At 38.8% G+C, this 17500-nt stretch overlaps 1 protein-coding gene across 1 annotated transcript in view; it reads left to right on the top strand.

Moving 5' to 3' along the window:
- Positions 1-17500, top strand: part of LOC144974248 (sushi, von Willebrand factor type A, EGF and pentraxin domain-containing protein 1-like) — a 24716-nt gene that overhangs the window by 6381 nt on the left and 835 nt on the right. Inside the window, exons 7-14 of the mRNA XM_078917166.1 lie at positions 1-41; positions 680-899; positions 1431-2148; positions 3091-5110; positions 7655-7838; positions 10146-10348; positions 11044-11126; positions 16687-16903. The exon at positions 1-41 is cut by the window's left edge and continues 184 nt beyond it. Coding sequence (XP_078773292.1) covers positions 1-41; positions 680-899; positions 1431-2148; positions 3091-5110; positions 7655-7838; positions 10146-10348; positions 11044-11126; positions 16687-16903 — 3686 coding nt within the window. The remainder of the gene's footprint in view (positions 42-679; positions 900-1430; positions 2149-3090; positions 5111-7654; positions 7839-10145; positions 10349-11043; positions 11127-16686; positions 16904-17500) is intronic.

The following is a 17500-nucleotide window of genomic DNA, read 5'->3' as shown; positions in this document are numbered from 1 at the left end:
GATTTGATGTCACATTCAACTCGACAACTGCTGGATCTATTGTAAGTCTGTTGTTAGTCCTTTATTTACAATATTGATTGCGCTGACAAATAAAATTTGATAAGACATATTGGGGAAATGTCATCATAATGACAGACCTATAAAACAATTGCAACCTGTTCTACCAATTTCAAAATTTTCTAGTTTTATAAAAGCTAGCTGATTTTGTTGATTTACATTAATGCAACCAGATTATCGTCAACTGCAACGCCCTGGTACTTATAAAGTTGGATACGATATCTACATATAATTGTCTTATTGTAATAGGGTCGTGAGTTGAGCTATTCTTCATAAAATCGATATTAGTTGATTTGGTTTTGCAGTATTATTGTATTCTGTACAAACAATGTCTAGTTGCTTTTAATCCCTTTAAAATTTCGACGAAAGGCGCCATAGAAATTTGCTTATTATTATGAGAAAAAATTGCAAATATGGTAACAATATAAAAGAAATAATATCGTCTATATACGAGTATATTGGATGCAAATGGTGTTTCTCAACTTGGTTCATGTATTATATCATAAATAGATCTCGGCTTTGAAAACACCTACCATTGTATAGAGCAATAAATATGCTAGGAAAGAAGATTTTGTAAACCGTTTTATGACAGTTCTTTGTTTATCCCATTCATTATCACCAGGCTTATGTGAAATGCTCCAATACCAGTCACTTATTCAAGGGTAGCGATCAACTGGCTTGCAATGTGTCCGGCAGGTGGTCTGAGATTAACGCTACATGTTCTGCACCACCTTGTTCTCAGCCCCAATCTTTGGACAATGCGACAGTGGCCGTCAAGACAACACATGATGACAAGTATATTGCTATATTCCAAAGTGTAGCAGGATTTTTGCTTAATACAGGTAAATGTTTAGCTGATGATAAGAGACTCTGGACGTTTCAGGCACTTTTTCCTCTTTAGAGTAAAGACAATTGCAACTCATACTCATTATAGTCGAGTCTCAATTCAATTATCGTAAGCGAATAGGAAATCAATTAATTACTTGAAATAGAGTGCAGAAATTTTATTCAATATGTAATGTTTGTTTTTGTTTGTTTATCGTTTATGTAGATGATAGCACAGAGATATTGATAGAAGCGGGATGGGGCGGGAGATCAGTTATTTCATTATCATCTTTTAAAGTGTCTTTTATACTCGTTCGATTATTTGCCTTACTGATTATCTGATCAGTTCACCTATCTTCAAAACACTCATGATTGTTCAGATAATATGATAATACAGCTAACTACATACACGATCAATATTAATTTTTAACCTATACGTAAAATTATGTAACTGTAAATCTCGTTTTCGTCTTGCGGCTTTAAACAATTTCTATTTTTATTGATGATTGACATGGTTTTTTGTTGTTATTTTTGTTTCTGATCTAAAGGAAACCATTCAGCGTACCGTACCTGTGTCCGAGGATCATGGGAGGGATACCCGGATTTAAAAAGTGTTCCTGTCAGTTGTGATTCCCCACCGCCAATACTAAATGCCGACGTGTCAGCACCGGCTACCACTTACCAGTCAAAGGCCGTGTACTCTTGTCGTACGGGTTTCCAAAACACTACTCATTCTAATCGTATCACGTGTCTAGAGAATGGGAAGTGGAGCCAGGGAATGTTTGGATGTACAAAGATTTCCTGTGGGAATCCTCCGTTGGTGGAACACTCTAAAAATAACATATCACTGACATACAGTTATGGTGATCAATTGCTGTACCAGTGTGAGGATGGGTTTACTCTGAAAACTTCAAATGACAGAATTACCTGTACAGAAACGGGCTGGGAATCAACTCAGATTGAATGCGTTCGAGCTCAATGTGGTCCTCCACCATTTGTCTTTAACTCCACCTATGTCATCAACGGAGAAGATGTTATCTATTCGTGTGATGAGGGGCTGGCGTTGATCGATGGAAATGTGTCTAAGAAAACGTGTGAATCCGACGTGTGGTCAGGGGAGGATGTCGTTTGTGTTTTGGATAAGTGTCCTGAACCTACAATTGTTGAAAATGCCATAGCCAAATTCAATTCTACTTCTCGAGCAAGCATTGTGACCTATGAGTGTGTTGATGGATTTCGCTTGGCTGTTGACGCAATAAATCAAAGGTACAGTGGTATTTCCTGTGATTATCTATGATTTTAGATTTGTTTTACTTGGGGGAAACGGCTTATACGAGAGAAATATTTCCACCTGGCATCATGTAATATTATTTTAGATATTATGAATTTTCTAAACAAGCACTAAAGATAAATGCCTGTGTATATTTATATTTTAAATCATAAACATGTTTTAACGTGTGATTCTGTACCTTGAATTGTCTTTAAATGTTTAGAAAAATTGTTCTTTCATAGTAAGGGTTTAAATTTCACGATTGGCCACATGGGTTATTGACTTTGAGAGAATATAAGGAATCGTCAGTATTACCGATTTTTACTCTCCTGTCATATTAAATGGGCTTGTTATTGCTTAGCGATCTACATCTAGTCCAATTTGTAAAGTCGCTTTGTTGGAAATGCGGCTGTTTTCGCACTCAAGAATTTCGATCTTTATGTCAGTCAAAAAGATGAAGATTTCTCACCACATTCAATTCAATAGACAAAGAGTCTCTAATGTTACACACTTTGGGGTTCAAATTTGGTTACATGACTCTTTCTGACATTTTGACCAACCACTACTGGTGAGCATTTGACTGAATTACATGCTTTTGGACCTTATGGTTTAAATGTATCGAATAATTTCCCAAAAGATTGACTGCCTTTAGGTTCTAACCACTTAAAATGTTTTTAAAAAGGTGATTGATTTATTTTTGTGATATCTCTGGACATTAAATACTAACTAGAAAACATGCGTCCCAACTCAGAACCTTTTATAAACTAAGTTTGTAAATCAAGTGAGTGCTACAATTTTACGAGAATAGAACTAAATGTATGTGCACATAATTAAACTTCATAATTAATATTTATATTTGATAAATTTTAACTTATGTCGAAAGTCTGTGTCTCACATTCTAGGAGGGTTTGTTCTTTTCCTCTTTTTTAAACTCACAGACAGTGCAAAGAAAATGGAGAATGGTCAACAGAGAATGTCGTATGCCATCCAATAGAATGTGGTCCTCCACCGACAATTTCTAATACCGACATGTCAGACTATAATAGAAGCATTGGATCAATTGTCTCCTTCAGATGCAAAGTTGGCTATACTGTATACGCACTAGTAGGGACTTTTGCTGATCCTGTATTAGGATATACTGGTTCCGTTGGAACAGGGGAAGCCGACATCTTATGGAAAGCCACCTGCAACAGTTCTGGACATTGGTCAAGCAATTATGAAAAACCAGAAAGATGCAGTCCCGTGGACTGCGGCAACCCTCCGATAGTCGAGCAATCTAACTTTACGAAACCAAGCAATACCCTGTTTGGAAGTGTCGTAGTATATTCGTGTGTTTATGGATTTAGACTAACATCAGAATTGAACACAAAGACATGTGGAGAGCTCGGGATTTGGCTGGGTAACGTTGAGTGTACGATTATTGACTGTCCTGAGGTCGAGCCCATAGGAACCAATACTTTGTTGGAATTAGAAGGAAAAAGACCAGGTGATACGGCGGTTTTTGCTTGTCAAGTTGGATATGTGCATTGGTGGTTTGACAGAAAGACGTGTCAGGAAAATGGCACATGGTCCACGCCACGAATCCAGTGTCACATAATAGACTGTGGACAACCTCCCATTGTGGAACACGCAAAGTTAACTTTCGATAAAACGACTTATGGTTCGTATGCTAATTACCGGTGTCAAAGTCCATATGTGAATAGTCACCAAACAAAAAGGAAACGTTGCAATGCTTTTGGGTGGGGAAGTCGAAACTTACAGTGTAAACACAAAAATGAACTATCGTGCTCAGTGACTATAAACCTAATAGAAAAAAGCAGGGGAATAATATATTATACAAACGTTACAGAGGGGGGATTAGCAGTATATCAGTGCTATGAAGGATATCATCTTGAGGTTTCATCTCCAGGTCTCGAGGAATATACCAGAACTTGTAGAGCTGGGGTGTGGACGGGACAAAACAACGCTTGTATGGCAAATGAATGTGGCTCCCATCCGAATATCCAATACGCAACGGCTGCTGTTAGCAAAACCACATATAAATCAGAAGTCCTTTACAGATGCCATGCTGGTTACAGAATGGCTGGCCCAGAATCTAAATCATGTATGGCAGATGGAAATTGGTCAGATGATGCTGTCGAATGTATCCAATCCAATTCCATTTACTGCCCACCCCCAGTGAAGTCAACTCAATGGATGATCCGTTATAAATCACATACGGTTGGTTCTAAAGCAATTTACACATGTATTGAAGGATACGTAGAAATGACAAAAGAGATCGAATGTCTAGCGACAGGACATTGGTCTAGTCTTGGAGATTTTAAGTGCGTGCGTGTGAATTGCCACCGTCCTCCTGATATGAAAAATACAGAAATTCACTTTCATGAAACATTATTTGAACATTACGCTATATACACGTGCTCATTTTACAGACAGGATGATGAACATCGTCCCAGTAGAAGTCAATGCCAGGCCAATGGCACTTGGACAAGTGTGAGGAGTCCCTGTTACCATTGCCGGAGACCCCCACACCTTCCAAACGCAGTGACACAAAATGCTGATACAATAACTCTCCACAGCATCGGTGACATCGTAACGTACAACTGCTCGGAGGGATATGTGCCATTTCCAAATGATCAGTTGGTACAGATGAGGTGTGCTGAGAATGGAGACTGGTCAGAAGGAGAAATAAAATCCTACTGTATTCCCGAAATATGTAAGAATATTAGTTTGTTGGATCCAAAGTATGTGATGCATGTTGTTTCTGTGGATGTAGATCTGTCCCAGATTACTGCACGCTACAGTTGTTCAGAAGGTTATTATTTGGAAGGATATTCTGACATTGACCAACTCCCCGCAGTATGTAGTTTTGAGTTTGGTTGGAACACTGGTCTAATGTTTCCTTGTCTCGTTGTGGATTGTGGGCCTCATGAGGACATTCCGAATGCCGTCACTACGGTAAGATATTTTGTCTAGTCTGTCTTTAAATTGAGCTTTTTTTTTTTTTTTTTTTGTTCTTTTTTTATATAGCGCAATATCCACTAAACAAGATCTACTAAAGTAGATGATTATAATTTTGCATTCCCTAAGGTCAGATGCCTGTGTAATTCAATGCAATACTTTATGATAATACTTTAATTTTCGTTTTTGTCGATACTCAACAGTCAACAAATGGAGCACTGCCGCCCTCTTACAAAGTCCTCTTAGGAAGTTCATATTTAAGATCAATTAAACCGGAGCGTTTTCTTATCTATCTATATATATATATATATATATATATATATATATATATATATATATATATATATATATTGTTTAATAGAAAGTAACAAAGCCTTTTCACCGTTAGGATAAGATAGCAATCAATTTCAAAGCACTTTTTTGACAAATTATGCAGATCTATTTACTTAATCACTGCTTTGCGAAATAGTGAAATTCTCGATTTAACCCTAATCAAAAACAGTCTGTTTGTGTTCGTTGTGTCCAAAGTAAACTATTGAATTCTAACCCCCCCCCCCTTTTTTTCCTCCCACACACAACACACACACACACACACACACACACACAAGCCTCTAAATTAGTCACAAAAGGTAAGATAAGTTAATTTGTGGCAATTTTTAAAAATAAAGAAAGTCATTTAGATTGAGAATCGAGTCTGGCTATCCTGCCATCCTTCTGGCTATGTGGTCTAGTGGTATGACACTCGCTTTCTGATCGGAAGGTTTTGAGTTCGAGCCTCGCTCGGCGCATAGCTGAGTCCTTGGAAAAGGCTCTTTACTAATATGCTCTCACCGTACTCAGATGTAAAATGAGCGCATGGCCATTAACAGCGTTGTAAAAATTGTAATATCGCTTGACAGTCGCCCTGTGTCGTTCTACATGTTAAATGTTGCTGTAGGTTAGGGACCCCTTGTAAAGCGCTTTGAGGACATTGAGTGGATATTGCCCTAAGTCCAAGTTAGAAGTTAGAGTCTGCATTCACAGGAGACGCCGCCCACAACCAGGCTAAGGAATAGAGGTCCATCCCATGGCCATCAGAGCTATCTTCCATCATGATCGGACATTTGTCCATTTCATTTTGTCTGCCAGGCTTTGGGTGCTTTTTCCATTGGGCACATGTTTGAATTCCATCATTTTCAAGTTTTTCTGCAAGTTTTCTTGCACTACCTTAACTCTCTCCTTACCAGCTATTTTTAGAATTTCCCCCCAAAAGTTCACTCCAAACCAACACAAGAATAGACTTTTCTTACTCAAACTAAAAAGTAACAAGTGAGCTCTACAGCAGTGGTTAGTATCTATAGCTATAATCAAAGTATTTCTTTAAATTTTGTGATGTACAAGAGAAATCAGAATGAGAAAATTGTCTGTTGCATCGTAACGAATGTGACAATTTTCCTATGGGTAGTAAGGAGAGGGTTAAGAAATCTAATCTCTATTTCACAGCAATAACACGGTCAGTGTTAGAAGTGACATATAAATATATAATAATATATAAAAACATGAACAATGTGGTGCTCTTGGGTCATGGACAATCACTTGGAGACGTTTTGTGTACACCACTGAAAATAAATAATAACGTGACGTTGAATGTAAGCTTCAATTTAATTACAAAAACAGATCAAATGAACTTTTCGAGTTTCCCCTTTATCAACAAAACAGGATGAATGAAACACCACAGATGAATGAGATCTCATTCATCTGTGGTGTTTCATTCATCCTGTATTGTTGATAAAGGGGAAACCCGAAACGTTCATTTGATCTGTTTTTGTAATTAAATTGAAGCTTACATTCAACGTCACGTTATTATTTATTTCTTCCAGCTTCGAGCAGCAACATTCACACTGAAAACAAACACTTTACTGTTGTGTTATACATCATTACTGTAAAATTCTATTATTCGGGTATAATTATGTGAAGACATCGCCAAAATCAAAAGTTTTGAAGATGGCACAATAACTACGGAGATACAGATTTCAACTTTTAGTTTCACAATGCATTTTAAGAATCTTAGCATGCAAGGTATCATGCAAATCTGTCAGATGGTCGATAGAAATTGGGCGAAATCAACGTGTACTTATATGCAGGTCTGACATTCGAACCCACTTATGGGCCTAGTTTAATATTGTTGTAATGGACAATATTATACGCCATTTTTGAGATTTCCATTACAACAATGAGCCCATAATGAATTGGATTACTAGCCCTACAAATAAGTGCACGTCTGGCAAAATGCACGCGCAACGCACGAGTTTTGAATCGAACTATAATAAACCACACCACCGTATCTGATTATCATCCTGGCTTGTAACCAAACTAAATGCAAATTCTATTTGAAAAAAAATCCAAAAGAACTTGAGCTTTTACATAGGGCAATATCCACTTAATGTGCTCAGAGCGCTTTACAAGGGGTCCCTGACCAACAGCAACACGTAATATATAGATAATTCAGAAATGAGAGCAATCGCTAAGCTTTTTTCTTCAATCTGTTCTTCTCGTCACCAGGTAGATACAACAACTTACCTCTCTGAAATCACCTTTACCTGTAAAGCCATGTATTTGTCCAGCGGGTCAGTGATGACGTCAGTGTGTGGACGAAATGGGACGTGGAGTCCAGTAAACTTGACCTGTGTCCAGTGTGCAGGTGACGTCTTCATTCCAAATGGGCGTCTTGTTGAAATCCCTAGTGGTAAGAAAGAATGCACTATCCTGCCTTACTCTTTTTTTTTTTTAATATGTAGGTATAGGGAATGAGATTAGCGGAAGAGTAGCGTCCCTTGATTGGACGTCACCTTACAGAGAGAACGTCAATTTGGTTTTGAAGTGTCTCAAGCCGCTTTCACCGGAAGCGAGGACGAGAGACGCATGCGCACAACCAACATGACGTTCTATCTCTAATAACTTTTCCGCCGGTGACGTCACAGACTATGGGTGACGTCCAATCAAGGGACGCTACTCTTCCGCTAATCTCATTCCCTATAATATAAAATTTTGGCCATAAACCCCGTCCTTCGAATATCAATGGAGTAAATCGACCTTCATCTTGCCAAAATCTTCAAACCTGGTACACGAAGTGCGAGTCCCAGGCTTGAGAGCTTTCTTTTTTTTTTAATTTTAAATTGATATTCATTTATTTTATTATTATTATTATTATTATTATTATTATTATTATTATTATTATTATTATTATTATTATTATTATTATTATTATTATTATTATTATTATTATTATTATTATTTTTTATTATTATTTGGGGGGGGGGGGGTTGGGTTTTTTATTAATTTTATTTATTTATTTATTGTTTGCTTTTATCTTTTTCTTTTTTTTTTTTTTTTTTGCAAGATGAGGATCAGTTTAACCGATCAATATTTAAAGGACAATTATTCTGACCAAAATTTTAAATGTGTTATTTTTTTAGAGTACGGAAGTACAGTTCTGAAAGTGTGGAATGATGAAAATTCAACAAGAATATTATGTTGCTCATGTGAGAAAAATCATGAAAAATGCTCAGTGTTCTCTGTTTCTATTAAGTCAAATGGCAATTTGCTTATTTCTTGTGTTGTTAGGGGGTTTATCATCTCCATCTTTGTCTTGTTGCCATGGTTGTTGTATTGTGGGAGGGGGTGGATTTTACCCCCTCCCCCTTCCCCGACTTCGTTCAAGTCCAAGTTGATTCACATAATCCTCATTCAAAAAGAAAACCGTTTCTTCAACTGTATTTTCTAGCTGTGTATTATGTGGTTAGGTCTTCCACTGGGAACAAAATGTCCAGATTAAATTTCTTCATCATCGTTATAATTATCTCATCTTCCTCCTCTTCCTCCTTCTCCTCCTCCTCGTCGTCGTCGTCGTCGTCGTCGTTCTTGCTTTATTGTTTCCTTACCTCTTCTTTCTTTCTTCTTCTTTTTCCTATTCCTTTTCGTTGTCAACCCTATTCGTAGTTGTCATTGTTTCATTGAAATTGTCTTCATTGCTTTGGTCTCAGATGATGATATCTATCTAAATATCTCATTCTCAAATTTATCGATGGCGAGTTGTCCTGGACTATATTTAAAAACAATACTTTACTTTACTGTTAGATCTCACTCATTCTCATATATCTTAAAACAATGATGCTTTTGTTTATGGTTTGATCTCACTCATTCTCATATACCATAAAACAATGATGCTTTTGTTTACTGTTAGACCTCACTCGTTCTCATATATCATAAAACAACGATGCTTTTGTTTATGGTTTAATCTCACTCATTCTCATATACCATAAAACAATGATGCTTTTGTTTACTGTTTGATCTCATTCATTCTCATATATCATTAAACAACGATGCTTTTGTTTACTGTTAGATCTCACTCATTCCCATATACCATAAAACATTGATGCTTTTGTTTACTGTTAGATCTCACTCATTCTCATATATCATTAAAAAAATAATGCTTTTGTTTATGGTTTGATCTCACTCATTCTCGTGTATCATAAAACAATGATGCTTTTGTTTACTGTTAGAGCTCACTCATTCTCATATATCATAAAACAATGATGCTTTTGTTTATGGTTTGATCTCACTCATTCTCATGTATCATAAAACAATGATGCTTTTGTTTACTGTTAGATCTCACTCATCCTCATATATCATAAAACAATGATGCTTTTGTTTACTGTTAGATCTCACTCATTCTCATATATCATAAAACAATGATGCTTTTGTTTACTGTTAGATCTCACTCATTCTCATATATCATAAAACAATGATGCTTTTGTTTACTGTTAGATCTCACTCATTCTCATATATCATAAAACATTGATGCTTTTGTTTACTGTTAGATCTCACTCATTCTCATATATCATAAAACAATGATGCTTTTGTTTACTGTTAGATCTCACTCATTCTCATATATCATAAAACAATGATGCTTTTGTTTACTGTTAGATCTCATTATTTGAGATATCTTCATCATCCTGAGAGATCCATTATACTGGTAAACTTGCAATTTTAGCAATCGGAAGAGCAAGGAACGGCATCCCTACCGATGCCAGTCAAAGTCAGGAGGCTATCGTGGAATGTGATGGAGGTTTTCTTTTGTATAGCGACAATGGCCGTGTCTCTCCTACTGTAAACTGTGTCTTGGGAAGCGATGGGAGTCCTCGGTGGAAGTCCTTGGACAGTTTGGAATGTGTCCAAAATACATGGGTCAACCCGGTGTGTAGAAAAGAAATTAGTGTTTATATTCTTAATCGATCCCTATTTCTCGCAATCCCTATCTCACTATCTCACTATCTTACTATCAATCTCAATCTCTCTCTCTCTCTCTCTCTCTCTCTCTCTCTCTCTCTCTCTCTCTCTCTCTCTCTCTCTCTTTCTTTCTCTCTTCCTCTCTCTCTCTATCTATCTATCTCTCTCTATCTCTCTCTTCTCTCTCTCCCTCTCTCTCTCTCTCTCTCTCTCTCTCTCTATATATATATATATATATATATATATATATATATATTATTTATTTAATATTATATATATACATATATATATATATATATATATATATTTATATATATATATTATATTAATATTATATATATAATATACTATTCTATTATTATATTTTACTAAAGAAACATATACTAAAGATTATATTATACTAAAAGAATATATTATTATATATACTAAAGAAACCGTAATAAAATATGGCTCAATGAATCATAGTTTTGACGGATTACATAATGCCATATTTCAAAATTATAATAAATAACGGACTGAGGCAATTTATTATAATGTAAATTTCAAAAATGTAAAAAGGAAAGTTAGCGGTGTGACATTGCTTATAGGTTGTTTTGTTTTTGTTTTGTTTCCTTTTAACACTGTACTATAATTATCAATAATCCCACTCTAACTGTTGACAGAATTCAAGTGAACCCGTACGCTTTGATCAAAGTTATGCTGAATATCGCATCTGTCTTGATGGGCCTATCCCCGATACTCATTCGTAAGTAAAGATCGGGTGTGTCTTTTTTACGAAACCCGCCGAAACCCGCCGAAACCCTGCGAAACCCGCCGAAACCCGCCGAAACCCGCCGAAACCCGACGAAACCCGACGAATCCCGACAAAGTTATGGGAAGTAGGTGGCTGTGGGGAGTGAACCTAGAACTCAGGGAAGTGTACACCATTGGGGAGTGAACCTGGGACTGGGTTTCGGCGGGTTTCGTAAAAAAGAACCAGTGCTTTTTTACGAAACCGCCGAACCCCGAAACCCGGCGAAACCCGACAATATCCAGCAAAGTTATGGGAAGTAGACAACTGTGGGGAGTGAACCCGATACTCAGGGAAGTGTACACCAGTCGGGAGTGAACCTGAGACTAAGGTTATCGGCCGGTTTCGGCGGGTTTCGTAAAAAAGAATTAGTGCTTTATTACCAAACCCGCCGAAACCCGCCGAAACCCGACAATATCCGGCAAAGTTATGGGAGTTTGGCAACAGTGGGGGGTGATCCTGGGAGTCAGGGAATTGCACACCAGTGGGGAGTTAACCTGGGACTGTGTAAAAAGGATATCAGTGGGAAATAAACCTGGGACTAAAGGGAGATGGATACCATTGAAAGTTGAAGCCGGATATGGGAGTTGAGTACCAGAGGAGAATGAACCTGACACTATAGAAGGTGGGCGCCAGTGGGGAGTGAACCTGGGACTCAGGGAATTTCACACCAGTGGGGAGTTAACCTGGGACTCTGTAAAAAGGATATCAGTGGGAAATAAACCTGGGACTAAAGGGAGATGGATACTATCGAAAGTTGAAGCCGGATATGAGAGTTTGGTACCAGAGGAGAATGAACCTGACACTATAGGAGGTGGGCGCCAGTGAGGAGTGAACCTGGGACTATGTAAACAGGATATCAGTGGGAAATACACCTGGGACTAAAGGGAGGTGGATACCATTGGGAGTTGAAGCCGGATTTGGGAGTTGGGTACCAGAGGAGAGAAAAACCTGACACTATAGGAGGTGGGCGCCAGTGGGGAGTGAACCTGGGACTATGTAAAAAGGATATCGGAAATAAACCTGGGACTAAAGGGAGATGAATACCATTGAAATTGAAGCCGGATATGAGAGTTTGGTACCAGAGGAGAATGAACCTGACACTATAGGAGGTGGGCGCCAGTGGGGAGTGAACCTGGGACTATGTAAACAGGATATCAGTGGGAAATAAACCTGGGACTAAAGGGAGATGGATACCATTGAAAGTTGAAGCCGGATATGAGAGTTTGGTACCAGAGGAGAATGAACCTGACACTATAGGAGGTGGGCGCCAGTGAGGAGTGAACCTGGGACTATGTAAACAGGATATCAGTGGGAAATAAACCTGGGACTAAAGGGAGGTGGATACCATAATCATTGGGAGTTGAAGCCGGATTTGAGAGTTGGGTACCAGAGGAGAGAGAAACCTGACACTATAGGAGGTGGCCGCCAGTGGGGAGTGAACCTGGGACTATGTAAACAGGATATCAGTGGAAAATAAACCTGGGACTAAAGGGAGATGAATACCATTGAAAGTTGAAGCCGGATATGAGAGTTTGGTACCAGAGGAGAATGAACCTGACACTATAGGAGGTGGGCGCCAGTGGGGAGTGAACCTGGGACTATGTAAACAGGATATCATTGGGAAATAAACCTGGGACTAAAGGGAGATGGATACCATTGAAAGTTGAAGCCGGATATGAGAGTTTGGTACCAGAGGAAAATGAACCTGACACTATAGGAGGTGGGCGCCAGTGAGGAGTGAACCTGGGACTTTTTACATTGTCCCAGGTTCACTCCCCACTGGCGCCCACCCCCTATAGTGTCGGGTTCATTCTTCTCTGGTACCAAACTCTCATATCCGGCTTCAACTCCCAATGGTATCCATTTCCCTTTAGTCCCAGGTTTATTTCCTACTGATATCCTGTTTACAGAGTCCTAGGTTCACTCCCCACTGGCGCCCACCTCCTATAGTGTCAGGTTTCTCTCTCCTCTGGTACCCAACTCCCAAATCCGGCTTCAACTCCCAATGGTATCCACCTCCCTTTAGTCCCAGGTTTATTTCCCACTGATATCCTGTTTACATAGTCCCAGGTTCACTCCCCACTGGCGCCCACCTCCTCTAGTGTCAGGTTCATTCTCCTCTGGTACCAAACTCTCATATCCGGCTTCAACTTTCAATGGTATCCATCTCCCTTTAGTCCCAGGTTTATTTCCCACTGATATCCTGTTTACAGAGTCCCAGGTTCACTACCAAATGGCGCCCACCTCCTATAGTGTCAGGTTCATTCTCCAGTGGTACCAAACTCTCATATCCGGCTTCAACTTTCAACGGTATCCATCTCCCTTTCGTCCCAGGTTTATTTCCTACTGCTATCCTTTTTACATTGTCCCCGGTTCACTACCCACTGGCGCCCACCTCCTAAAGTGTCAGGTTCATTCTCCTCTGGTACTCAACTCCCATATCCGGCTTCAACTTTCAATGGTATTCATCTCCCTTTAGTCCCAGGTTTATTTCCCACTGATATCCTTTTTACATAGTCCCAGGTTCACTCCCCACTGGCGCCCACCTCCTATAGTGTCAGGTTTCTCTCTCCTCTGGTACCCAACTCCCAAATCCGGCTTCAACTCCCAATAATTATGGTATCCACCTCCCTTTAGTCCCAGGTTTATTTCCCACTGATATCCTGTTTACATAGTCCCAGGTTCACTCCTCACTGGCGCCCACCTCCTAAAGTGTCAGGTTCATTCTCCTCTGGTACTCAACTCCCATATCCGGCTTCAACTTTCAATGGTATTCATCTCCCTTTAGTCCCAGGTTTATTTCCCACTGATATCCTTTTTACACAGTCCCAGGTTAACTCCCCACTGGTGTGCAATTCCCTGACTCCCAGGATCACCCCCCACTGTTGCCAAACTCCCATAACTTTGCCGGATATTGTCGGGTTTCGGCGGGTTTCGGCGGGTTTGGTAATAAAGCACTAATTCTTTTTTACGAAACCCGCCGAAACCGGCCGATAACCTTAGTCTCAGGTTCACTCCCGACTGGTGTACACTTCCCTGAGTATCGGGTTCACTCCCCACAGTTGTCTACTTCCCATAACTTTGCTGGATATTGTCGGGTTTCGCCGGGTTTCGGCGGGTTTCGGCGGGTTTCGTAAAAAAGCACTGGTTCTTTTTTACGAAACCCGCCGAAACCCACTCCCAGGTTCACTCCCCAATGGTGTACACTTCCCTGAGTCCTAGGTTCACTCCCCACAGCCACCTACTTCCCATAACTTTGTCGGGATTCGTCGGGTTTCGTCGGGTTTCGGCGGGTTTCGGCGGGTTTCGGCGGGTTTCGGCGGGTTTCGCAGGGTTTCGGCGGGTTTCGGCGGGTTTCGTAAAAAAGACACACCGGTAAAGATCCATTCGTCATGGTAACCGATACTCATTCGTAAGTAGAGATCCATTCATGGTAACCGATACTCATTCGTAAGTAGAGATCCATTCATGGTAACCGATACTCATTCGTAAGTAGAGATCCATTCATGATAACCGATACTCATACGTAAGTAGAGATCCATTCATGGTAACCGATACTCATTCATAAAGAGATCCATTCATGGTAACCGATACTCATTCGTAAGTAGAGATCCATTCATGGTAACCGATACTCATTCATAAATAGAGATCCATTCATGGTAACCGATACTCATTCGTAAGTAGAGGTCCATTCATGGTAATCAATACTCATTCGTAAGTAGAGATCCATTCATGGTAACCGATAATCATTCGTAAGTAGAGATCCATTCATGGTAACCAGTTAACTGTTGTACTCTTGAAAAACAAGTATAGAATTGAAATATTTGGCCAGAGAGAGTTTGAGAGTTTTTGCCAAGATGAGGGTCATTTAGATTGATCGATATTTGAAGGACGAGTTTTCTGGCCAAATTTTTAAATACAGATTAAAGTACGGTAGTTGTCTGGTTAAAATTGAATTGTTGTTATTATTATGAAGACTATTTGTCAACAAAAGATATGATATAAAGGATATGGAGGTGGAGGTGGATGAGAAAGAGGAGGAGGAAGAGGAGGAGAAGAAGAAGAAGAAGAAGAAGAAGAAGAAGAAGAAGAAGAAGAAGAAGAAGAAGAAGAAGAAGAAGAAGAAGAAGAAGAAGAAGAAGAAGAAGAAGAAGAAGAAGAAGAAGAAGAAGAAGAAGGAGGAGGAGGAGGAAAAAGGGGGGGGGGGAAAGGAGGTGGAGGAGGGGGTTGGGGGAGGAAGAGAAAAGGGGAAGGTGGAATAGAGAAGAAAAAGGAGGAAGACGAAAAAGAAGAAGAAAACGGTGATGATGATGATGATGATGATGATGATGATGATGATGATGATGATGATGATGATGATGATGATGATGATGATGATGATGATGATAATAATAATAATGATGACGATGATGATGACGATGATGACGAAGACAACGATGATGATGGTGATATTTTTTTCTGACCCTCCAATCCACCCAGCAGTGTTTGGGTAGCTGCGTCTGATAGATTTGGCGGAAAGTACTTTGTCATAGATTATCTCCTATCTAAAGGTTAGCAAACAATTACTATGGTCCGTTTCTGCTACAGAAAAAAATCAACGAAAAAGTCTCGCTCTTTATACCTGATGGGTCTTAAGGACTACTTTTTTTTAAAATAAAGAAACATTGACACAAGTCTCACATTTCTTGCAATATTATCCAATTTCCACCATCTAGAGATAGATGTATAGATAAGCGTGCTATCTAAAGGGTAACAAACAATTGCTATTGTCCGTTTCATGCAACAGAAGAAAAAAAAACACGAAAAATTCCGACTCATGGGCCTGATGGCTCTGAAAGACTAGAGTAATCGTACAAGCTTCGCACGACTCACGACATATTGGGCCAAATCCTGATCTGCAGACATGACTGAATTAGGATGACAGTAGGCGGGGATTCCATAGGGAAGGGACAAATCTGCACATACTGTTTTGAAGCCTACTGATAGCTCTATATTCCGAATACGACTACGTTCTACTAGCGTTATTTATAACAAGTCACATGCCAATTTTTTTCTTCCCCAAAAAATACCCTTGCACTTTTGGTTCGCACACTTTTCCTTATGTGACCATCGCTTCGCACATATTTTCATCGCATCGCACACTTTTCATTATGTGACCATCGCTTCGCACATATTTTCATCGCATCGCACACTTTTCATTATGTGACCATCGCTTCGCACATATTTTCATCGGTTCGCACACTTTTCATTATGTGACCATCGCTTCGCACATATTTTCATCGCATCGCACACTTTTCATTATGTGACCATCGCTTCGCACATATTTTCATCGGTTCGCACGCCAGTTATGAAAACCTATAACTCTACTCTTTATAACTAAATCAAAACAAACTGTTGACCCAAGTCTCGCATTTCGGGCAATAGTATCCAATGTCCACCATCGAACCCATCCATTCGTAAAAATAGCATTTTGAGGCGGATATGTCACATCTTCTAATTATTCTTATTTCAGAATATCAGTAACCCTGTTGCCTCCAATAAATGAAAATGGCACGACGGTGGCAATGGCTCATTTTTCTATCATGTTAACAAAGCAGCGGTCGAGAATTGACTTAATTCAAGTGGGTTCTGACACAAAAAGATATCTCCAAACGGTCGACATGTATTTCGAAGACAAAACAACTCATCGACTGTGCATCGTTGTTGTCACAGATCAAATGTTGTATCAGGTAAAACGTCCTTGCTCTCTCTCTCTCTCTCCTCTCCCTCTCTCTCCCTCTCTCTCTCTCTCTCTCTCTCTCTCTCTCTCTCTCTCTCTCTCTCTCTCTCTCTCTCTCTCTCTCTGTGTGTCTCGTTTGACTTTTTTATTATCTATTTATTTATGTTGCTTGTTTGTTTAATTCTTGATTTTCTTTTCTGCATTCGTTTTGTTTTACTTGTTTCTAAGTTATTCTTATGCTGCTGTAACTGCTGCTGCTGGAGATGACGATGATGATGATGATGATGATGATGATGATGATGATGATGATGATGATGATGATGATGACGGTGATTGTGACGGTAATGATGATGATGATGATGATGATGATGATGATGATGATGATAATAATAATAATAATAATAATATTATTATTATTATTATTATTATTATTATATTATTATTATATTATTATTATTATTATTATTATTATTATTATTATTATTATTATTATTATTATTATTATTATTATTATTATTATTATTATTATTATTATTATTATTATTATTATTATTATTATTATATTATTATTATTATTATTATTTTATTATTATTATTATTATTATTA

Source organism: Berghia stephanieae, chromosome 5 (genome assembly GCF_034508935.2).
Source record: "Berghia stephanieae isolate SIO BIC M18660-M18661 chromosome 5, UCSD_Bste_1.3, whole genome shotgun sequence".
NCBI classification, from domain to species: domain Eukaryota; kingdom Metazoa; phylum Mollusca; class Gastropoda; order Nudibranchia; family Aeolidiidae; genus Berghia; species Berghia stephanieae.
The sequence above is the reverse complement of the archived record's forward strand: the minus strand, read 5'-3'. Positions and strand labels throughout refer to the sequence as shown.